The sequence below is a fragment of the Oryzias latipes genome, chromosome 2, assembly GCF_002234675.1.
Source record: "Oryzias latipes chromosome 2, ASM223467v1".
Classification (NCBI taxonomy): Eukaryota; Metazoa; Chordata; class Actinopteri; order Beloniformes; family Adrianichthyidae; genus Oryzias; species Oryzias latipes.
The window spans coordinates 14,188,068-14,213,455 of record NC_019860.2 but is presented as its reverse complement, the minus strand read 5'-3'; the positions used below and the strand labels follow the sequence as shown (position 1 = coordinate 14,213,455).

At 40.7% G+C, this 25,388-nt stretch overlaps 1 protein-coding gene across 6 annotated transcripts in view; it reads left to right on the top strand.

Moving 5' to 3' along the window:
* The first annotated feature begins 20,237 nt into the window (after positions 1–20,237).
* LOC101164874 (tensin) overlaps positions 20,238–25,388 on the top strand; it is a 119,976-nt gene continuing 114,825 nt past the window's right edge. For 3 of the 6 annotated variants that reach the window (XM_023964935.1, XM_023964932.1, XM_023964928.1), the window contains exon 1: positions 20,245–20,978. In XM_023964935.1, the coding sequence (XP_023820703.1) occupies positions 20,883–20,978 (96 nt within the window). In that variant the 5' untranslated portion in view covers positions 20,245–20,882. Of the gene's footprint in view, positions 20,979–25,388 lie in introns of all 6 variants that reach the window. The other 3 variants (XM_023964926.1, XR_002875058.1, XM_023964938.1) reach the window with 3 other exon arrangements.

Genomic DNA, 25,388 nt, shown 5'->3' with positions numbered 1-25,388 from the left:
ATCATTTAAGAGTAGTTTTTTCAGAAAATGTTTACTACACCAAACGTCCAAATATATTACCGTAGACCATGACTGTGTGTGTTTGACCGTGCGTGTCCTAAAGGGCTCACAGTACTGGAGCAGCTTCATTAATCTCCTACTGTCATGGGACTTGTCTAAACTCTGAATGAGGGCTGAAGAGAACAAGCTGCCCCACCGGGGAGTCACTTCGTTTACCCTCCGCGCACTCGGGTCACTCTTCATATCACACACCATTCAACTGTGCAATGTCAAAGCAGTGCTGCTGATCTGCACCGAATCCATGTGGCATGCAAACCGCCCGGTCGTACGCCTGCCCATCCCTGCATGAGCGACAAAAGGTGAGAGAAGAATGTTTTGTGAGATACATTGAACCCTTCTTAGATAGCCTGACATTTAAAAGGGGGTAGGGGAGTCTTAGTTCTCAATGCAGTCAAAAACAGCTAAGGCAAAGGCAACAAAGCCCTTCAAATAATGTGCTATAATAACCATTGTTCAAACAAAAAGTTTGACTATGTCTTTAAAGTATGATCAAATACACATGGGAATACATGACTTCCAATGTGAAGATAAAATTTGGAACGTCATTAAAGACGCCTGAAGTGGGACAGGCACATTGACCAGCGTTAATCCCGCCCAACTCAAAAACGGGCCTTAAATGACTGACAAAGACAAAGAGAATACATTTATGTTGCATAAAATCTAAAAAGAACTGATTTAAAAAGAAACCTCAACCCCCAAAACCCAGTATTAGAATATAAAGGAATCTACATCAAAATTGTTTTTAACATCTGGGTGAACAGACATCTATTTGTTGTAAAAGTCTGATGTTTTCAACATGGCAGTCACTGGGACACTTCTACCTTCTGACACCAGCCTCCAGTGGCCATTTGTGGAAGTGCAATATATGGTAATTCTAAATAATGAGACCTTTTATCTTCTGATTCTAGGTCTCCAGTGGCCATTTGAGGAACTGCACCATGTGTCACTTCTATATAATGGGATCGTTTACCTTTTCACTCCAGCCTTCAGTGGTTATTTGAGAAAACAGCAACATTTCGTGGTTTTGAGTAATGCAAAACTTTTCACTTTTGACACCAGCCACCAGTGGCCATTTGAGAAACTGCAGCATTTGATACCCCTGGGTAATGGAAAAATGTCCCCTTTTAACATCAGTCTTCCAGTGGCCAATTGAGGGACAGCAAAATTTGGTACTTTCTAAAGAATGAGAACTTCTCCCTTCTGACACCGGTGTTCTAATGGCAATATTGAGGAACTGCAACATTTGGTACTTTTGAGAAATAGTAAACTTTCCTTTCTGACACCATGCCCCAGTGGCCATTTGAGGAACTGCATCATTTGCTACTTATAAAAAGTAGGAATCTTTTTTTTCACACCATCCCCTTGGGGCAATTTGAGAAACTGCAACATTTGGGAGTTCTGAGAAATTTCTAAATTATGACACCAGCGTCCAGTGGCTATTTGAGGAATTGCAGCATTTGGTCATTAAAGGTAATTGGAAACTTTGATTGCAGCCCTTAGTGGCTGAATTGCAAAATTTGGTATACTTTTAATAATAGGAATTTTGTCTCTTCTCGCGTTAGCATCCAGTGGCTATTTGAGGAATTGCAACATTAAGTAGTTCTGGATAATGCAAATATTTCCCTTGTGACACCAGCCCCGAGTGATCATTTGAAGAACTGCAACATTGTCTAAACAATTGGAAACTTGTCCCTTCTGACATAAGCCTCCAATGGCTACTTTAGGACATGCAACATTAGGTACATCTAAACAGGTGAATCTTTTTCTTTTCTCACATTAGCCTCCAGTGACTATTTGAGGAATGGCAACACTTGGTACTTCTTGGTAATTGAAACCATTTAAAACCAGCCCCTAGTGGCTATTTAAGAAACTGCCACATTTGGTACTTTTATTTTTTGCCTTTTTTGGAATAAAAAATGCAGGGTCCGAAGTTAAGGGAGCGTTAAGGTGATATTTACATTTTTAGCCCTTAAAATAAACTATTTAGGGATAGCCAAGACAGAGCTAAAATTGAATAACTATGGTTAATGACATCACTTAATTCCTTACAATCACCAGTGGTTAGGGCAAAAAGATAAGAGTCAACACCGGACTTAAATGCAACATTGACCCAAAAAAACCTTTCTTCCTATCAATTTGGTACGACACCATGTCATCGTCAATATATTCCAAATTTTTGTTTTCTGTTGAGCAGTCACAGCTCTGATGCATTATTATATACTTTAAAAATCAATGAAAAAGCTCACTTTAGTGATACACATTTAGACTAAAGCCACAATGAGTTTATTCCAACTCTTTGAGTTGTTTTGATAGAACTCTTTTGTTTGTTGTCTTGCGTGTCCATGTCCGGACACCTCAGCGCACAGCTTCTGTCCCATCTCTGCAGCTCCCCAACTGTGTCTGCTGCTGGGCTGGCACAGAACTCGCAGTCAACTGCTGCTGGTTTGTCTCTTTTCTAATGAGCTTGGTGTACAGTTTCTGGCATCTGAGAAAAACAGCTACCAAGACAACCAATCTGTCACTGTTAAAACAGACTTTGGACGGATGCCAAAAACCGCCGAGGTCCAAAGATGTGCTAAACGTAGCGCGCCTGTAATGCGGGTAAAAGCAAACATAAGAGAGTTGTGTGATTTCTCATTTAGCTAGGGATGACTCTATGGTGTGTGTATAAATGTGTTGGAGCGTTATTCATGACTGAGCTGCAGTGCTGTGCTGGCTGTTGGGAGCTAATAGCCCTTTTTACAGCGCTCCTCATCAACAACGACAAAAAAAAACCTGCTTATCAACATGCGCGTTTTCACGTGCACAGCAGTAATGTCCCCTGTCCCTGCCTACTTTGCTTTCCATAAAGGAGAAAAGAATAGAGGGAGAACAAACGGTACGTTACTAACTCCAATCGTTCACGAAGGTCGATCACTTTGTTCCTCACGAAACGCCCGAAACCTCTGGGAATTATTGTGTCCCCGCGCCTGTGCGCCTGAACTAGAGGTATAAACGGGGAGGAGGACACGGCAATGGAGAGCCAAGTCCCTCTGTGCAGCATGTGTTTTAATGTTCCTCTGAGTGCTGTGATCAGCAGAGGCTGATCAAAGTGATGATGACGTGCTGAGTAGAACAAAACTGCTTTTAATGGACTAGAAGCTCCGCTGCTGTGTAGCGTTTTCGCGGGCATGCTACAGATGGGAGCCATGGAACTATTTTAACATAAAAGACAGGAAAATACATTTTTTAAGATAAATTGTTCTAAGAAGATAGTTTTGTAGGGTTTTCTTTGAACTGGTTGTACTTTTGCACAGAAAAGCATGTAATGAGAGTTGACCTGTTTGGGTGCTGCAGGTTTTTGGGTTGACCCGTGGAGGGACGTGGACAGGTTTGGGCACATCTCAAAGAGAGTGCAGGGAAGTCTTCCAGTTTCCTTGTAAGTCGTGAGGCCACCTTAATGGATGCCATAAAAATGGAACATATGATTGTTGTGCATGTGGTAAGTGTTCTCCAAAATTTTTGCTAGGGTAATGTGAGTTACACGCACGTATGACATATGGGTGATGCTGTCATATAATGCCCTTACGCCACACTCTAGTCATTTGTGAGATCCGCTCACTGGCTTCCTATGCTATGTTCACACCAGGTTCGAAAAACGTGCGCTCGAGCAACCACTTTCATTAAAAAGTCTATATAAATGTTTGTATGCCCCTCTCTGGCTTCCGCATTTAAAACACTGGGGTTGACGTGCAGCTATCTACCTTTTTAAGTTAGATTTCAGGCTCTATGTAGTTGAGTACGCATCAAAAGTTAAACCAGTTGGACTTTGTCCAATAAGAGACTCGGGTTTGGTAAGAATGATGGGTTGAGTCCTTTTAAAAACACAGAACTTCAGACCGGTTAAAAAACCGATCATGAAGGAGAAATAATAATTGCGATTTGTACCCGGAAAGAAATATATGAAACTTAGTCTTTCATAAATCGGAATAGAGCTGTGAAAGAAAAGGCCTGGTGCAAGTTCCACAAGAGTTGTATCACTTTGACACTTCACACCAAGGTTCTTCCAACAGTAAGTGAGCTAGTATTGGGTAGAAACAGTCCAGTGTGAACACCATATGTTAAAAGTGCATTCAAAAACCCAAATTCAGCGCTATGTACACACATACCCGGTGTTGGGTATAACATGTCGACTGAAAGAAGAATGTGCATAAACAGTGTCAATCTCTGAGCTCACAGAGTGGTCTACGATCTTAAAAATTCTTGCAGCCAGTGCCCTTCAGAATGTATACGAGTTTATCCCAAAAAGTTTGTTTCTTCAGATGGTCCACCTTGTTTGTCAGGTGTGCAGACCAAAAAACAAGAGAACTCTGGTCTACATTAACCCTTTAACTCTGGAGCTTTAGCTCCAGTGTTGACATTCTTCAGACTACTGAAACTCTTCAAGCGTTAATGCATCAGTGAATTCATTTTGATTGCATAAACACTCAAATATGTTACAGTATGTGAAAGCGCATGTGTTATTTAGGTGTCGCTGGTTACATCTCCAGTGTTAAAGGGTTCAAGCAAAGGTACGCTTGCAAATGAACCCTGGTGCGGTTCACTACAGTGTGAAACCATAAAAACTATCCTGAAAACCCCAAACAAGGTAATAAACAGGAACCTTTAACATGTTTGAAGCTTCCCAATGTGGGGCTTTTAAAGGTATGTACAAGAAAAATCCATTGGAAAGTTGGCAGTTTAGATTGAAATGAAAGTTTTTATTTTTTTCGTGCACCATGAACCAGAGATATGAAAACGCATTCCTGAGTCTTCAAACGCCATTTCATTGTGAATGAACCTTCCGATTTCCCTGCTGTTTCGTTCTTCTCCCACTTGCTTTTCTTTTATAGCTGCATAATCCTCTTTTCTATGACACGCTCATACACTCCTTTCTTTAATTGGCACGATTAAGCTCAGACCTTCTTGCTGTGGCTGAGAAAACGGTGGAATCTGATCACCTAAAAACTTAAAGGTTAGCTGTTTAAAAGAAGGTAAAGCCAAATCCTTACAAGCAAATTCATTTTTGGGACAGGATCGAACGCAGATGGAAGAAAAATGAGGTTGCAAGGCTTTCATTCACGCTGTTCTGGAGGATTTCTTTCTTGTCGTTGCTTCTACAAATAGTTGAGAAAAGCTATATAAGGACCGAACATCACTGAAGACTTCATGTCTTTATTACCATTTTAAGGTTAATTTTAACAGGAAAAAACCCTGTTAATATGAAATTGTAGACCCACTTAACATTTGATGTTAATCAAGCACAAGGATTCAATTGAATTCATCTCTAAATGCTGATTTTCTGCTCTCGTTTTCCCTTTCATCTAAAATACTCCACCCTCTCTACCCATTTGTTGCCAGACAAACAATCATTTTCAGAGCAGCATTGCTGAACACTTTCACTGCTCATCAGTCGAAGTAACAGTTAACAGGATTAGGCATGGCTTACATAAACATCTCCCATGGCAACAGAGCACCAGTGCTGGGGCAGAGGAGCCGCCATTGGAAGCCGCTGTCAGAAATCTGGTCATCTGTCAGCTGGCTTTGTTGCATGATGTTATTGTCAGTTTATTTTCTCGTAACTTGTGTAGCCCCTTCTAAGTGTGCGCTTTCCTTCTACTTTTAACATCCTGTCACTCTAGTTTGTGTAGCTTTTGTAGAGAGTGTATGTGTCTGTTTGTGTATGTCGGCATCTCTGGTGTTGTGACAGTTTGGCAAGACCGCCTGAGCTTGTGTCCCGTTGAATATAGTAGGCCTTTAGAATGGTTCATTTCCCCAAACTCCCTAGAGGGTGATGCATTGCTCACTGTCTTTCATGGCTGCAGTTTTAGAGGAGAGCCTCAGCCTCATCTGTAAACGCTATCAGAGTAGAATATATATATATATATAAAAAAAAAAAAAAAAAAAACCGCCTCTCTCACCCTCCGCGGATGGTTTCTCCTCCAGGCTCGGGTCCTCTACCAGAGGCCTGGGAGGTTGAGGGTCCTGCGCAGTATCTTAGCTGTTCCTTCTTCCTGATGTTCCCATCGCTTGGCACTGCCACATCCACCACAACGGCTTTCCTCTGTTCTTTATCCACCACTTCAATGTCTGGTTGGTTTTGCTATTACTATCCTATCAGTCTGGATCTGGAAGTCCCACAGGATCTTTGCCCTCTCATTCTCTACCACCTTCGGAGGTGTTTCCCATTTTCCCACTTGTGCAAGTGGCTTCCCATTGGCTTCAAGTGGTGTTTTCCACAGCTTCATTGAGTTTCCTATGAAGGCTCTTAGAGTCCTGTTGATGTTGTACAGCTCCAAGCATTCAGTGATCCACGTGTATGGCATTGAGTCATAGGCTTTCTTGTAATCAATCCAGGCTATGCACGGGTTGGTGTGTCGTGACCTGCACTCTTGAGCGACTGTTCTGTCAACCAGGAGTTGGTGTTTGGCTCCTCTGGAGTCTCTACCAATGCCCTTCTGTGTGTTGCTCATGAATTGATCCATGTGCCTTTTTATCTTGGTTGCAATGATGCCTGACATGAGTTTCCATGTTGTGGACAGACAGGTTATTGGCCGGTAGTTGGATGTAAGGGTGTGTGCACCCTTTGAGCAATCCTTCTGGATTAAGATCGTTCGCCCTTCCGTTAGCTATTCGGGGTGAGCACCAGAGCAGTAGAGGCTCAGATCTACCACACCACACAAGACCCAAGGTGTAGGCTGTGCAACGAGGCGCCTGAAACAATCCAGCACATAACTGCAGGGTGCAAGATGCTGGCAGGGAAATCATACAAGGAGCGCCACAATCAAGGTGCTGGAATAATATACAGGAACATGTGTGCAGAATATGGACTGGAAACCCCAAGATCAAAATGGGAAACACCTCCGAAGGTGGTAGAGAATGAAAGGGCAAAGATCCTGTGGGACTTCCAGGTCCAGACTGATAGGATGGCAATGGGGAACCAACCAGACATTGTAGTGGTGGATAAAGAACAGAGGAAAGCCGTTGTGGTGGATGTGGCAGTGCCAAGCGATGGGAACATCAGGAAGAAGGAACATGAACAACTGGACTCAGAGAAGAACTGGAGAAAGCCTTGAAAGTGAAGGTGACAGTGGTGCCTGTGGTAATTGGAGCCCTCTGGGCAGTAACCCCGAAGCTGTGGCTACAACAGATCCTTGGAAAGACCTCATATATATATATATATATATATATATATATATATATATATATATATATACACACATATATATTTGTATGTATGTATGTATATATATTTGTGTACATATATATATATAATATATAACTATGTGTAAATACCTATAAAACGACAAAGTTTATTCAGGGATAAGATACTAAAAACTACTCTTTGTGAAAAATTTTTTTTTTTTCTAAATGTAGCAACCCCCAACATAAAGTTGTCTCAATTTTTTTTGCACCATCTGATACTGTAACAAAAACAGCACGCTTCATAATTCAGAGCGGTTTTAGACTGTTTTTTATTTTTTATTTTTGTGACCAACGGGGTTGGGACTTCGCATAGTCAAGCTAATGTTTGTTGTAGTGGTATCAGTCTGTTAGGTGTTGAAAACAAGGTTGGGGGTTACAGGTATTGAGAATATGTGAATGTGGCTAACGTGTAGCAATGTTGAGCTTTGTTTTTTTTAAGTGTGACCAACAAGGTTGGGAGTTAGCACAGTCAAACTAATGTATGTTTTAGTGTTATCACTCTGATTTTTACTAAACCAGGTTGGGAGTTACAGTGTTACATGTGGCACGTTACAAAAAAGTTCTAGATTTACTGACGGACAAACTTCTCTCTGCTCTTATCCAGCTTAATGCGCCTCATAGTTTGGTGTACTTTATATACGAAAAGTAATAAAATAGACTATTCATTGATGGTGTGCCTTTATATCTGGTGCGCCCTAAAGTGCAGAAAATGTGATACATGAAACAAAATTAAGTAACGTTCCAGAATACTTTGAGATAGTGTTTCTTTTGAAAACCGGCTGAGACCCTGTATCAAATGTGATCATTTTTACAGTACTTGGCGACTTGAGTATTAATACTTACTGAAGGTAAAAAATAAGACTGCGACACGTCGGGGGGGAAGCTCCCAGAAATTCATGTACCCTTCGTGAAACCTATCGCAAATTATGTCGTGAGTTAACATTAACTAAGCCTCATTCAGTGACAATTGATACAAATGTGTGTGTATTTTTCTTGCAAAAATCTTGTCTCTGTGACCAAAGACTATACAGTAAACCCTTGTTTTTCGCGGGGGTTACGTTCCAAAAAGAACCCGTGTTAGGCAAAGTCCGTGAAGTAGAAACCTTTATTTATTTTTTAATTATTATACAATTAAATACTCTATTATACATTGAAAAGAAAGAAAAAAACCTTTTTTCAGGCTCAAGCATTTGTTTCACAAATAAAAGTACTTTAGAAATGTTTTTTTCAACAAATAACGTCTGTACTGTACTTTCAAATAATAATTTTAATCATCAATGTGAACAGAAGGCTTCAAATTACGGAGATTAGCCCCGCCCACCGCGACCCGTGTAATTGGATTAAATGGGAGAAAATTTTAAATAATTATGAAAAAAATACAAAGTACAGTCAGACAAATAGTGACTCAGGTGTATTTCACTGCTCTTCAGACTGAGCCGCTGCATCCTGACTCTGCTCTGCAGTGTTTTCTTCTTTTGAAGCCCGCGGTGCAGCTGTGTTTGTTCAGGAGAAGAACATAGTGATAGGCAGTTGTTGTCGCTCTTTTTCTATGGGTTTTAGAGAAACTCGAAATTGCAAGATAATTTGCACGTACGTAATGTAAATTTGGCAAGCTGTTTTACGTACGTGTACATATTAAACTGCAGCGTTATTGACGCACAGGTAGAGAAGAAGCAGAGTGACTTTTGAGCCAATCAGAAAGCAGAACACTATGCATGATGCAAATCCGTGAAGTAGCGAAACCGTGAAAAGTAAACCGCGTTATAGTGAGGGATCACTGTAAAGCTAAACATGACACCAATCCACTGTGCCACTTTAAAGCCAATTTCCAAATTTTGTTGTATCTGGCAACAACGACATTGCCAAAACGTAGTCTTTAAAAAAATCATCAAATATGTCAGGAAAAACAAAGTTTGTCCTGACATAAAAAAACATAAAAACAATCAAAAGACTAACACTTAATGTCTATCTTTAATTTCATATGCAATATTTTAGGGTCATAAATATCACCTTTGTTCTATATGTAACAAAGTTGGTCTATAAATTATGTTTTTTCCTAAATTAGGCAGGTTCTTTTAGGTGTAAATATGGACTGACCTTCCGGAACCAGCCACCTAGAGGTTACCTTGTCAACTGATCCTGTTTCAGTATATATCAGTATATACTGACCTGGTGCAAGCACAAAGGTAACTTATTTTGGCAAATTATAAGATGTCAAAACCCAGTGACCTACTAAGATGAATTATTTTTTGTCCCTATAACAATTCTGACCAATGGAAAAGGTATTGTTTGTAGTCAGTCTATTTTAAGGAACCTGGATATACATATTTAGAGTTCAAGTTGCTCTTCAACTCATATTGTCATTCAAAACTATATTATTTTTGAACAATTAAGGTATTTAGAAGATGAAATGGGGATCCTTGTTTCAATCAGGGTTTTGTAGTGTGTCAATATTCTACTAACTGAAGTTTTTTGTTCAGTTAAGAGAAAAGAAAGAGAAAAAAAACTCCAAGGAATGTTGTTGGCTAATTTCTTAAGTCCAGTTAGCGTAAGACGACAATCCATGGACAGTGTTTGACTCAATGGAAGTACAAGCTAACAAGTAGTTCCCTATGACACTGAGGGAGTGTTCGGCAGTGCTCCCACCAGTGAGGGCACGTCAAAGATTATTTATGACCATCAGTTTCTGACATTTCTGGTTGCAAACACATGATAGATGAACTGTATGAGGCTTTCCCCCACCCATTTAGACCTTATGGGAATAAAAGATTGGCCCTGTACTGTAAGGCAGGGTAGAAAGAAAGTTTGTTTGAATGGTAGACTGTAAAAAGGAACACAAATAACAGAAAAATTATACATATTTTTAAATAAAAATGACAATACTACATTTAGAATATGTGGGTGGTTTGTTAGTTGCTCCTAGACCTCTCAAACAAATAGTTTTAAACTCAATTTTCGGTACCAATCAAACTCCAGCTGCCTGTTTTTTCACACCAGCTTCAACCAGGAAGTCAAAATAGTGCTCTTAAGACTGCTTAAGGTGCTTTTTTTCACAACTAATTCACAAGTCATTTTTTTCACAACTCTAAAGTCTATTTTACTCAATTTTAAACACTAATACTACAATTTCGAAAACTCATTTTTAAATTAAAAGAAAAAAGATTTCCTTTCTGGCTGTTCTTGTGTGGTTTGAAATCCTTAGCCAGATTAGCCAGAAGATGGTAGTTCTCTGCCGAATGTGCTCTCCTCCTGCTTTTATTTTCTCTAATTTTCATCCTCCGTACTGTAAATTCCCCCTATCCTCATATCACTCTGCTGATTTTTTTTTTATCCTACTGCACAGATAAACTGGATTGCGCTGATCCATCACTTCACCTTACCGTACAAGAAAAGCTTCCACAGTCGGCATTCTAATGTGAGGCTGTGATTGGTGATAAATGCGTATAATTAGACAGAGTAAGGGTCCGTACATTTCATATCGACTTTTTTCCCTTCATTTAGGGAATTATGGGGGGAATGAAAATTCCAAAGCGCTGCAGTCGGAACAAGGGGATTAACTGGAGAAGGGTTCGTCTTTCGTGAACGGCTTTCCCACATGTGCTTACGTAAATTTGATGTGAGGTATTAAGCTACAGAACAAAAAAAAAAAGATTCAAAAGAAGAGATCTGAGTCGGCATGCTTCCTTTTATTCTGCTCCACAGCTAAAATATTTCTCCCTGACATTCTTCTTCCTGCCCCATTTATCGCCCGCCCCTCAGAAGGGGGCAGCCTATGATGTGAACACCGTGGTTCACCTTGAGATGTCACTGGTGTGTTTGTTGACCACGAGGGGGTCTTTAACCTACATAGGTAGCTACATTAGTGAGGCTAAAAGCACTATGGAAAACGGCCAAGTCAGCAGCGGGACATGAGCTATGAGCTGGATGTTTGGACAGAAGGAGGGGTTGAATAGTTTCCCTCAGGCTTTTTTTTTTTTCTTTTCTCCACACTAGCTCTGTGTGAAAGTGGTCGCGATTCAGTGACTTGCTGCAGCGTTGCAGGCACACATCAGGTGATAAATACAAGGAGCACTGTACGATAAAAGGTTTATTAGCTCTGACCACTTTTATTTGAACAAGCAAGAAAAGCGGTAAGGTTGTTTCTTGTAAATGCTTTCAAGAATTGGGATGTATGCATAGATGTGAAAATGTACAATCCCAGAGTAATGGTTTGCTGGTAACAACAGCACAGCTTTGTATCGTTTGAAGGGCCAGATCAGGGATACGGAGGTCGATTTTAATTTGGCATTGGAAGTGGATGTTGATTTCGACGATAGTGCTGCTGTTGAGTTGCATCTACAACGGCGTTGTCTGCCTCATACCTGATTGCAGCTTATCGAGGACGCCTGCATCTCAGATTACCTTCTGCCAGTCCAACTATCAACTGTCTCCATCCAGATAGTTGCCGATTAGAGTCTACATCCAATGTGCAAGACTTAGTGACTTATTGAGGTTTATCACCCACACTTAGAATTAAGCTTTTTATGTGAACCCCCCCCCCCCGCCACCACCACCACCACCACCACCACCACCCTTCCGTGCGTGGTTTCTCACCCAGGTTCAGGTCCTCTACCAAAGGCCTGGGAGCTTGGGGATATCTTAGCTGTCTTCCTAGCACTGCGCTTTTCTGCTCCTATATATATATATATATATATATTTTTTTTTTTTTTATTATTATTATTTTTTTACTTGTCCTGTCTAACATCTGAGCAAACAGATGAAGGCTGAAGGCCTTTTATGTTGGACAGGTTTTACTGTTACAAAAAGGGGTTATGCATCTTCTAATAGCCAAGGAGTATATTTGTATAAACCCTATTGTTTTGCTTTTTTATTATTTTTTATTTACCTATTACATTTCATGTTTTATATATATATATATATATATATATATATATATATATATATATATATATATATATATATATATATATATATATATATATATATATATATATATATATATATTCATATATATACTTTTTTTACAAACGAAAGAGATGGGAAAAGTGTAACAAAAAGGAAAAAGGTGATGAGGTTATAATTTTGAGCTTCACAACGTTTATGCTAGTTTTGCTGGAAAGACAAATGTTACGTCCAAGAGTGAGATTCTGACACTAAGATAAGCTGAAGATATCTGTTGTGTCCATCAGTATGGATATGCAACACCTTATAAGGGTTGCACACGCCACTTTTCTCTGCGACAAACCCATCGTGTTGATTATGTGAGCACTTCAGCGTCTCCCCTTCAGGATCCGCTGGAATTACATTTAGTTGCGTAAAAAATTGAAGAGGTACGATATTTCAAAAAAGGTAAACACTGGAGCTAAAGCTCTAGAAAAAAATAACACAAACATAAAATTGGTGCCAATTTATAGCCACCAGGAGCAATGTAGCGTTCAGTGCCTTAAACAAGGACACTTTGACACATTGACAGGCAAGGCGGGAACTGAACCTGCAACATTCTGATCAGAGGTCGACCGCTCTACGTCTGCATCACCACCGCCCTCGTGATAGTGACATCAAGATGTGTTTCTAAACAATAGAAAGTATAGACACAATAAAAACAATTAACGGTTGTCCATTTCCGAAGGCCAGTTTGTAAATATGGGCTATTATTACTGTCACCTTTTTCTCCTGCTTTCTTTTATCCTTCCTCAGAGTTGGAGTTAAGGTTGAAGGTGGTCCCAAGCGTGTATTCGGGGCGAGTAGATGTTCCTAGATAACTGAATTTCCCTTGGCAGCAGGCCACAGATGTGTCACCGCTCATGGACCTCCGCTCTAAGCCATTCATGTGCTTCACTGTCCCCGATCATCACTTTCTCCTCCTAAAGATGAAGCTGCCAATGTTTTTTTTTTTTTATCTTTAAATTTTGCCTTAAGTAGTCTTCGTATTCACTGCATTCCGTAAACAGGATTATGAACAGAATCTCATTTATTTTCCTGTGGAAATTAACCCAAGATGACTGAACTCCACAAACATCATTGAGATGTACTGATCAAAGCACCTTCACTTAATAGACTGACGCATTGATCACAGGCGACACAGGTCACCTCCGTCTCTGCAGAGGTACTCTCTCTTGATGTAAATTTGTTAAAACAATATTTAGGAAATACCTGGATTGTTATGGACTATGAATGTTAGTTTCTAACACTTTGCTGCTATTTGGTGAGGTAATTATAAAAACTTGGAGAAACTACTAAATTTGGTGGGGGTGGAGGTGGGGGTGGAAGGAAAACGACTTTTTTGGTATAAAATGTGAAGTCAGTGTGTTTGTAAAAACAAAAATAATTTGCGAATTGGTAGTTGATGAAGGAACTTTAACTGCCATTTTTTTCGTGATACGGACGTCACCATGTTGGAGCCAGAGGAAGTCAGTAAGAAATAATAGAAAGGAGGTTTGGGAAAATCTTCCAATTTAATGTTTGAGACGTTCAACATCAGACCACATATACTTCCTGAGGCATCTGATTGGTCAATATATAACTTGAATAATTTTGCATTGAAGAAAAAATATCATGAAATAAAATCTGGATTAGCAAGAGCATGTTAAAAACATGGCGGAAAAGCAAGAAAGGTTAGGTTTTGGTCACAAACACAACTGCCACCGTGCTTTTCATCAGTGGCAGTCTTATCGCCGGCCAGCAGCAGCTCTAATTGGACGATGTGTAAATGTCTACAGACGGCGGACATCCAGATCAAGAGCCACTGGCTGCCCAGTAGGCTGGAGCACACCCTGCGCTGCAACCACGGCCTAACCCAATAACTTATTCTTCGCCTTTGTTGTGCGCATTGCTTTTCTTGTATACTGTAAGTAGTGCAGCGAGGAGAATGTGCTGTCTTCTTTGCATTCTTCCTCCACCCAGAGAGAGCTCGGAGTAGAACCGCCTCTCCTCCACATCTAGAGGAGCCAGTGGGAGCCATGTCCCACTGGGCGGAGGCCCGGGGAAGATCCAGGACACGCTGGAGAGAATACGTCTCTTGCCTGGCCTGGGAACTGGTTGGGGTCCCCTCAGAAGAGCTGGAAGATGTGGTGAGGGAATTCTGGGCATCTTTATTTAGACTGCAACCCCAGCGACCTGGTCCCGGATAAGCGGAGGAAGATGCATGGATGGATGTATTCTTCTAAGCATCAACCACAATTTGTCAAGACACATGTCACTGAGTCGCTGTGGTGCTATCAACGGGATGATGAGTTTTGCGCAGCATCAATACCGTCTCCCCATTTGTACATACGGCCGAGATTGCCAGATTGATGTCTGGTCATTGCCGGGCCCCCTGGCCCATCTCAACAGCCCTCTTTGAGTGCCCGCGCTGCTTCTTCACGATTTCTAGCAATCGGACAGTGGCAGTGGGACAGCACATGGCAGCTGGGGGGTGGGGGGTGGTGGGGCTGGAATGTGGCAGTCTGAAATCAGTTGATCATAAGACAAACCACATGTCACTCGACTGCCACTGCACAACCTGCAAATGTGATGTCAAAAAAAAAATTCTGCGTACGTTGTTTAAAAATACAACTGAGGTTTAAAAAATACAACTGTCACCTCCTGGTTACAAATGCCTCCGAGTAGTCACCTGCCGAATTTGCCAAAAAAAAACCTGCATTTAGATCGCCGCATGGTGGTATTTTGGGATATGTGACCGCAGTCTTATTCTGACAGCTATATTGACTTAGTAATAGCTGTTTATTTTTTTATGGAAGTCTGTCGGATTTGGACTTCTTGGGGGATGCGGGTACTTCCTGTTTGGAACGCGAGGGGGAGGCGTCAATGGGTTAAATTAATCTGCCAACTAGTGCTCAATCAATGCTGTGACATTTAATGGATTACTTGTTTAAAGACGAGATTTATTACACCTCGTCCACAACGATTTTGAACATTGTGAACATATCCATGATTTTTTCAGGTTGTTCTACTCAGCTTCTCTCGGTAATCATTTAAAAAAAATGTTTAAATCAGTATTTTATGAAACTGAGCAAACTTATTGACATCATGCATATAATATAATATATTTATATATTTACACTAGATTCATAATCTAGTGAAACTAACTAAAGTTCACTCCTCCCACATCATCAACAACCAAATTTACTTAAACAAATTGAAGTATTGTAGTCCTGATGGTAATCCAAAAGACACATGCTTAATCATGCCAAAATTTGACTTCTTAAAAATTAAAACAACTGGTTTAACCCTTGTGCTATCCTAGGCATTTTAATGTTGGGAGTCGGGTCATCTAGACCCACTAGACAGTGCTCTGAACCTTTTTTCTTCAATGATTTGTGATCTACACTGGTGTCCATGGATTACATGAAATCTTTCCACCTTTATCCACCTTTGTCATGGTAGGGAGAACACGTCAATGTAAGGGTGGGGTCATCTAAGATACCACAAGGTATAATATTTTCCACTCCAAAGGGTTGTCATGATTACAAAAAACACATCAAGAACATCTTTGACACCAAGCTGTGTATATGTTTATTTTTTTTAATAAAATCTGATTCTTTAACATTAGAATCAACTGGAAACTAATCCTTTCTGACACTAGTGGCTTTTTACGGAACTGTCGCATTTGGTACTTAGTGATTGGAATCAAATTCTGGAACATATCAGGTTTTTTTTTAAGACAAAAATTGTAACAATTAAAATATATTCTAATGGGCAATCAATTTATTTGCCATCCCATTCAGTGCACAACAAGGAATAGGTAGTTTTTAAAAGAAATACCATCAAAAAAATTCTCATTGACAAATTAAAGAATAATGTTATTCTTCAGAAAAATTACATTTATACTTATCTGCTATGTCATGTTACAACAATGATCTTCTTTACAGACATTAATTGTACACAATACAACAAAATTACGCAGATATATTAAACTTATTACCTAAAACAATTAAATGCATTGAAGAAGAAAAAAAGAAAAGAAACAAAATATTTGTTTCATAATCGTACATAGAGATTTTTGCAGTTTTGCATGCAGGAGTGGAAAAGAAGCAAACTTGTATAATCCCACCTACTGACTTTTTACATTTTATATTTTTGCATGGTTGTCAAAGTCCGATTCTGTTCAAATCCTGTGCTGATTTTTTGTGAAGTAACAAAAGAAAAATGCATTAAGTATTGCATTAAAAATTGAAGATATCACAATTTGAAACACAATTTATTTTGCTATTCAAACATGTCTATTGAACACAATTGTTGCTAGAAAAATCCTTCAGTTTTTTCAGCGAACACAATAGCATCCTTATTTTTCTTTGCTTAATGGAATCAGTCCAGCACCGCTGCAGATGACAGGAGAAAGTCACAGAGGGAGAAGCTTCGTTGGCAGCCGGCACTTTTTCACATGGTTTCCACTCAAACAGATAGGCAGCATGACAGGCCAGTCAATAGAAGTCAGCAGTGATTATGCAAGTTGCTTATGCCTAATGAGAAAGGTCAGCGCATTGCCAAGAGAATGGGACACTTGCCCAGTCTCACACTGAGATGTACAGTACACACAGTGCTCCAGAATATGTGCTGCAGAAATAAATATTTCTCATTCTGGCTCTGCTAAAAAGTTCAGTTGGAAACATTTTTACAGGAAATGAAGGCAATCTATATAAACCTAGCTTGGAAGCTAGTGCAAACATATAGTTTGGTGCAGTTTATGCAAAGTAAACCAATAAGATGGGAGGAATGCTAATTCATGTTAATTGTTAAACATAAGTTTTAAAAATTCAAAATCCATCAATTAGGCAACATGTTTTAACCTACAACCCTTTAAATGCTTCCTACTGATGGCTTGTCACCATGGTAACATAGCCGATTGCCAGAGAGGTTGTAGAAAGATGTGACTTTACCATTAAACCCTCACATGCTATTTCAGTAGTAAGTCAGTACATTGGTGGTTTTATATCTTTAAATTGGGATGTGAATTAGGATTAAAAAGATTGTGTTAAGCAGATTGAACCCTTTAACACCAGAGATGTTGCAGAGATGTTGCACCAAAATAATGCACACTCAAGACATACAGTAACCGTTCAATTGTTTTCGCGATCAACGTGAATCAGCTGATTTCGACGTTGAGAAAAGTAGCTTTTCTTATCGGCTCAGCACCGATATGCAACGCATTACTAGCATAAAGTGTTACATAACTGTGCAAAGCCGCTTCTCTCTGTGACAGAATCAGGGGAACCAACTAGCTAATAACTCAAAGACTAGAGTAGACTAAGACACTTAGCTCAAATACATTTTTGACTCTACTTTATTTTCTTATGACACTTGAGACCTAGCATGAACTTGTAACTCAAGCCATGAGACTTTACTTGAACTTTACTTGAACAAACTTTGCAGTTACTTTTGGATTTATGACCAAAGACTACATTTTACTTTTTCCTCCAATATTTCAGTCATGACTTACTTAGGACTTGACTTTTAGTTCTAAGACATTAGACTAGATGTGAAAGTTGATGTGTGCGTTCAGGGTGACCAAGTATTTGAAACAGATTACTTATGTTGAGAATTGACTTGGACATTTAAAATAAATCCGAAGTCTTTACTGCCTAATCAAATATTTAAGATTTGACTTAATTTTTGGTTGTAAGACATAGACTTGAGAGCGATCGACAGGTGGAGCCGTTGACCCTTGAGAATGGAAGATTGCAATTTTGGCTCTGCCTGCCCACGTGTGGAAGTGTCCTTGGGCAAGACACTGAACCCAGATTCCTCCTGGTGGTTATAGGATGGCACCAGTGTTAGGCAGTGAGGTTGTCATCAGTGTGTGAATGTGTGTGTGTATGGTTGAAGAGGACTATGACTGTAAATGGCTTTTGGCCTTCAAGGACGGTAGAAAAGCACTATTTAAATCGACACTATTTACCATTTACCAAGGTCGATATGTGTTTGTGGTGACCAGACAATTGAAACATGACTTGACTTAGATGATTGATTAGAGCCATGACAGTTGATTTTTGCGATTTGACTTGAACTTGTTAAACCTCTTACCAGAGACTTGAAATTTGATAGAATCTTTTAAGAGCTAAGATCTGACTCACACTCCTGGTGGTTATAGGCTAGCACCAATGTTGGGCAGCAGAGCTGCCAAAAGTGTGTCAACATGTTGGCATTGCTGAATGGGACCATCACTATTGAAGGCCTTCAATAAAGGTAGAAAAAAGGCTTTTTATGGAAACGCCATGTACCATTTACCAAGGTCAATATGTGCTTGAGGTGACCAGATAACTGAAACTTGCCTTGATCTGTTTGACAAGACCCTTGAGAGTTGATTTAGCTGTTTTAGACGTGCGATATGACATGAAATTGCAACTTTACTCGAACTTCTCACCAGTCTTGAAATTTGATTTCTTGTTTTAAGACCTAAGTTTTGACTTGGACTGCTAATGGTCATAGGTTGGTGCCCGTGTCAGGTAACAAAGTCGTCTTCAGTGTGTGAATGTGTGTGCATTGGTGAATGGGACAGTAACTGAAAAGCACTTTGGACCTTCAAGGACGGTAGAAAACCGCTTCATAAGTATATGCTATTTACTATTTACCATGTGTTTGAAGTGACCAGAAAAATGAAATTTGACTTGACCCTTACTTATTTTTGTGTGTTGTATAGGTGTTTACTATGACCTGTCGCTCACAGCACGCCTGTAGAAAAAAAATGTACCTGAACATTTTTGCCTCACGGGTTGTCCACGATCTTAACATTTTGTACAGATTTGCCCATTTTTCGCCCGCAGATGGCCCATATCCACCTGTTGGAGCAGTTGTGACCACGGCAATGGACATGTGATTTGACTTGAACTTCTCATGAGAGTCTTGATATTTAATTTTTTTTTCCTTTAGGATTTAAGATTTGACTATGTCTTGAAAACTGGCTTTTAGGGAGTGACGAGTTGAGCTCTCACAATAATAAACTTTGATAGCCATTGTCTCCATACGTTAGCATTTGAGCAGCTTCAAAAGTATTTTAGTAATGGTGAAAGAAATGTTTGACTCATTAATTGTTTATGCTTAGAGCCAATCAAATCATGTTTTTTTTTTCTATAACACCTCCACCTCTCAAACTGGGCTGCATTTGGTTGACAGACGCAGCATCTATTCCACACCTTATTTTTTTCCGCTCGTTGCTTAAATGTGTTGTGATTGCGTTGGTGTGGCGACGTTGTGCTGGGTGGAAGGGGGGGGGGGGGTTAGGGTATGGAGACGGGATGGAGGGGAGGGGGGGGGGGTGTAGCAGAGAAAAGCATTCTGCAGTGAAAATGTGCTCCCACTGAAGCGTAGAGAGACTGCAGCAGAGTGAACGAGCCTGTGCACCACCTGCAGTCGAGTGTGTGTGTGAGTGTGTGTGTGTGTGTGAAAGAGAGAGCAGGAAATAATCACCCAAGACACAATGATTCAACACCCCGCTCCTCTCCTCCTCCATCCTCTTTTCCTCTCCTCCCTTCTTCACTCCCTTCGACCCAATTCTGCACACACACCACAATCCTCACCCTGCGCCTGCCTCGCATCAGCCGCTGCACGTCTGTTTTGCTTGCTTGTGCGCCCATGTGTGTGCATTCGCCACTCGTCTGCTCAGTATTCTCCAACACACCTCCTCTGTTTCAGATTTCCTTTTTGTGATTCCCCTCCACTCCTGGTGTTTCATTCACTCCAGGCATTCAGCCCCTCTCCATCGCTACTTGATGCATGCCTTTCTTGGTGTCATCCTCTTCTCTCAGGCTTTAACTCCGGTTTCAACTCTGGAACATCGACACTGACTGAATATGCCCCCACCCACCCCCCAAAACCCCATTCTGTAATCCATGCTGCTTCTTTCTTTTTTCCTCCAAGTTCTCCCCTTCTCTACACCCTCCTCACTCAGTTGCTCCCCTCCTCCCGCTCTAAGTGCTGCAGCATCGGTGCATGTGTGTGTGTGTGTGTGTGCAAAGACATAAAGCGGCACCGAGCAAAAGAAGGCGCACAAGTGTGTGCCACCGGAGTGTGTGAGCGCAAGCGCCAGGGGAACCTGCGCCTTGGAGAGAGGCAGCCATGCACTCAGACGGGGGGCTTTTTTAGCTGGCGGAGAGTCTGGGCATTTGCAGGTGTGTGTTCCGTGGGAGACTGCGAGCGAGGGTATGCCAGCATGCGTGCGTGTAGCACTGTGGTCGATCAGAGACGGGCTCTTGGCGTTATGCGGCCGACGGTGCACTTTGAGGACTGACTCATCCAGCCCGAGCTGCAAAGACGGGGACGGACGGATGGACAGATGGGTAGACGGTCCTTAGCTCTAGATACTCCAGGTCCCTCTAGACCATGTAAAGGTCTAGCCTTTTTTTTCATAGGATGCCAGAAGCCCTCACTAATTGGAATTGCAGACACTCAACCAGACCAACCAAATTTGCTTGAAAACCCCTGAAAGGAAAAGAAATCATCATCTCCATGGTCTAGGAGAAGCAGGATCTCTTGCATCTGCGTGGTCTTTGCCTGCTTGATATCTTTTTTTTTTTTTTTTTTTACGCATTAAAGGCAGTTACAGGATCCTATCCCAGAACAGCCAGGCGAGATAAGAGGCTGGCAGACAAGACGGGACGGGCATGGCTCGCCTCAACTGGTGCCTGGCTGCTGTCATCAGCTGGGGCAAGTTCCTCTTTTCCTGCTTCTTTCCTCTGCGGGGAGCCAAGCGAGACAAGGTAAGAGCTGAGTCCGGGCGCTGAGATAGAGAGCCTAAGAAGAGATTGAGCGGACTTATAGGATTCTACGGTTAATGCAAATGTTGCTACCCTTCTCAACATATCCAGACGTCGCTCATTGGTTTTAGAATGGGTCCATAACAATCTTTCTCCATGCCGCACTCTTCATGGATAGGCCTCGGTGTCAATACCACCACTCAACCATGGCTTGCGTACACTTGATCTTATCGAAAAACGCTGTAGTTGAGTTGATCGTTGAAGGGATTATTTTCTGCAGGTTCTGGTTGTTGCTAGCTTTTAAAAGCCAATATGGAGGCATGTGGGTCAAGTTTTTGGGGGTTTCTCAAAAGCTAGTCTTCCTAATGGGATGAGGTCACCTTGTATTTCCAGCTGCATAATTATAATAAAGGATATCATTATTCCAAAGGCCCTGTAGATATTTTGTGTTTAGGTTGTAAATCGGTCATGACATGCTTGTTCCATTTGAAGGCCAAACTCAAAGAGGTACCACCAATGAAATAGCCAGTCATTCCTTTTCTTAAGTATCTGATGAGTTAAAAATAACAGCTTAGTTTCAACAAGACGACTTGCTAAGGGTCTTTGCTGCAGAGACCCCCTAAAAGGCTTTTCTTGGGGGAACCTTTAAAAAAAAGTATCATTTCGGAACTTTAGCATCCTGGGTACAACCCCTCGAATATCCTCTGGCAGTAGGATTCTGCTCCTTGTTACACCATAACACGGTGCTGCAGCTGCCACAGCCCAGAAATTCCTCCCACAAGCACCGACTGAAGAACCCACCCTCCCACACCAGTCCCAACCCCCTCCTCGCCCAATTGCTGCAGCTCCTTATCTCTACACCCGTGCTCACCCCCCCCCCCCCCCCCCAAACACACACATTCCCTGTCGCACTCTCTTTTCCACAGTAGCTGTATTTAAATGTGTGTAGAGCTTGTTAATGCCTTTACACGCACACACTTCCATTTTATGTTCTTTCCTTTCCTCTTGGCCCTTTTTCCCCGACATCTAGAATAAAGCATTTTCCATTTTGTTTTGCATGAGCCACATATGTTCCGTTCTTGTTCCAGCTGGACAAGTTCCTGTTACCTGGGATATAACCTTGTTGGGGTTTGGGTATCCTCCACCTATAGGTCAATGTTGTCCCTTTCAAAGGATTTTTTCCCCCCCATGATATCTTTTGCCTATTACTTGGACATTTAAGACATTTAAGACTAATCATGCCGTATCACACGAATTACACAAATCAACGTTTGCTCAAATGTCAAGACATCTGGCTTGACGTTTGAGGAAGTTGTCAGTATTGTCTAGATGAGTGTCATAAAAATCTTTGGGTCATCTTTTGTAAAGAAAAACAGTAGCTTTTAAAAAGCTGAACAATGCAGCTGTTGTGCCTGATGTGGCTGTTTTTTTGTCTCCCACTGCACCAATCATAAAACACAATGCTCTGTCGTGCTTGGACATTTTTCATCACCCATGAACAGAGTGTAATTATACGTGTATAATGCCCTAGGCATAAACTAGGTGTATGACCCTCTCTCAGCCAGCCATTTAAAATAACCGCAAACAGTTGTTTTTTTGGAACTATTTTCTTGGTTTTTTATTTAGTGTGATTCATCTTCCAGTGGAAAATATACATAGACATGTCAAAAATTAGTCTATGAGATAGTTGGACATAGTCACAGATTCAGGAAGTTGTCCCTTTAAAAATATGAGTTTGGTACGTGATGTTCATCATAGACACACTTCAATTGTTTACACTCTTATTATTTTATTTGATGCAGACTAAATACATGCAGCTATACCACCTGTTTAAACTGGTTGTCAGTACACTTGTCCGCAGCCTTAAACAGTCAGACTGCCCTCTCTCCACCATAACAAAGATCTAAGAGCTGTCAAAGAATACCAGTGACAAGATTGTAGACCTAATCAAGACTAGAACCAATCTACAATAAGCAAGAGGCTTGGTTAGAAGAGATAAAATATTGGAGCAATTATACAAGATCTCAGCTGGTGGGGTATCACTGAAAGAGACCAGAGCTTCACATGTGAACTGGTCAATGACCTGTACATAGCTGGGACCACACTAAGAAGAGGATTACTTATAGCACATTGCATCGTTATGGATTCAAATCACTTCAAAGCTTAAACCAGCACATGTTCAGACCCGTGTAAAGTTATCCAGAAACCATCTGGAGGATTCAGAGGAGGATTGACAGAATGGCATGTGCTCATATGAGACCAAAATGGAACTGTTTGGTATAATTGCCACTTGGCATGTTTGGGATGAATGCTGAGTTGCATCCCAAGAACACCATACCTACTGTGAAGCATGGAGGTGGAAATATCATCATTTAGGGCTGTTTTTTCCCCTTTATTTTTAAAAGGATAAATTGGGCCGTGTATGGTGAGATTTGGGACAAAAAACTCTATCAGTGAGAGGGTTGAGGATTAAACATGGCTGGATCTCCCAGCATGACAATGACCCAAAACACATCCTCTCGGCAACCAAGGAGTGGCTACGTAAAAACCATGTCAAGGTTCTGGAGTTGCTTGGCCAGTCTCCAGACCTTGATCCAATGGAGAATCTGGATGGAGTTGAAATTCCGTGTTGCCCAGCAACAGGCCCCAAAACTTTGCAGTTTCTGAGAAGATTTGCATGGACTAACGGACTAATGTATACAAACCTCATGAAGATCTAAAAGAAACAAGTAGACCTCTGTCTTTACACATCAGAGTTACACTATACAGTCTTCAGTACATTATACAGTACTAAGTATATATTTTTAGGTTTGTCTCTTAGAATTGAAGTGTACCAAATGAACCTTACAGACTACCCGTCATTCAAAATGGGTCAGCTTTGATCCGAACACAAGATAAGGGTTAAGTGGGACAACTTGCTGAATCAATGACTATAATACTTTTTTTTTTAACTCCACTATATTTTTCTTGAAAAGCAAAAATTGTTAGAATGAATTCCATATGGTACAATGGTCATTGGTTTACATTCATAAACTGTTTTTTTTTTTTTTTTTTTTTTTATCTTTATCAAGGCCCTAAAGCACTTTACTGTCAAAATCTTATTCACACACAAACATACACATATATGATCACTTTGGTCAAATGCGACCCTTAGTCTTTCCATTAAGTCCATTACTAGACTGGCTTGTGATCTATGACATGTGTTTCATTCACCACATGTCATAGGCCAATTGAGAGATTGCTTGTGATAGTTCAATCCAAGTAGACCAACATCTAACTTCCATTGACTGCTTTGACCAGGAGTGCGCAAGGGTGCCTAGACTAAACCAAAAAGGAACAAAACAAAACCCTACTCAGCCTTTCTGTTGGGCTCTTGGCCAAAATGTATTTAGGACACACATTAAAGGGTAAATCATGTACACTTATGTAGCATTTTACTACCTTCTTAGAAGGCCCAAAGCATTTTACAGTCACAGTCTTATTCACCCATGCACACAAACTCATTCTCACTCTGCTGCTGAATACTGGTGCCAAATTATAACCACCAGGAGCAACGTGGGATTCCGTGTCTTACCCAAGGACACTGCGACACATGGGTGGAGAGTGCAGGAACCAAACTTGTGAACTTCGGATCAGAGGTCGACCACTTTACCTCTGCACCACCGCTTCCATTACCCAACCTAAACTAGCTTTATGATATTTAGTGCGTATAAGGACTGTAGGACCTTTACTATGACCATCACCTGTTTTGTGAAATTTGGGCCACATTTGGCTTCCATGCATGGCATATGCCATCGCCAATTTAGATCAGTGTCTGAATTGTCTGTGGAAACTTCAAGACATGGCACATATATTTGGCCCATACAATTTTAGCTAGGCCTCTGATATTAGGACCATAAAACACCTACCACAAATAGACACAGCTGTTTTGTGACATTTAGTATGGATGTTGTATTAATTTCACTGATGATTGTTTTTCTCTACTATAAAGTGGCTTTGATTTAATTTGATTTGATTTGGTTTGATTTTATTTGATCTGCATGACCTGTCATAATTCAACCTAGACGGGTCTTCTGAACACTAGGTGACAAAAACACTAAATACCACAACAAAGCACACACTGGGATGACCACTTAAGTGGCCATCAACCACTTACACCCTTGCATTACTTGCTTCATTTTAGCCACATAATTGCCAGTCGTACTTTTTATTCAAAGACCAACACCGTAAAAATGTATGTACAACATGCACATCTAGAAAACTTTTTAATGCCATAGAATCTGATTTGTCTATTTTAAGTTGCAGCTGCATAAAATTAACAATTTTAGAGTAAAAAATTTACTGTGACACAACTGCTGAAAAATTTCTCCATCATTGCCTGTTTTGTTGACTTGCCCGTAATAGTTTTTGAAG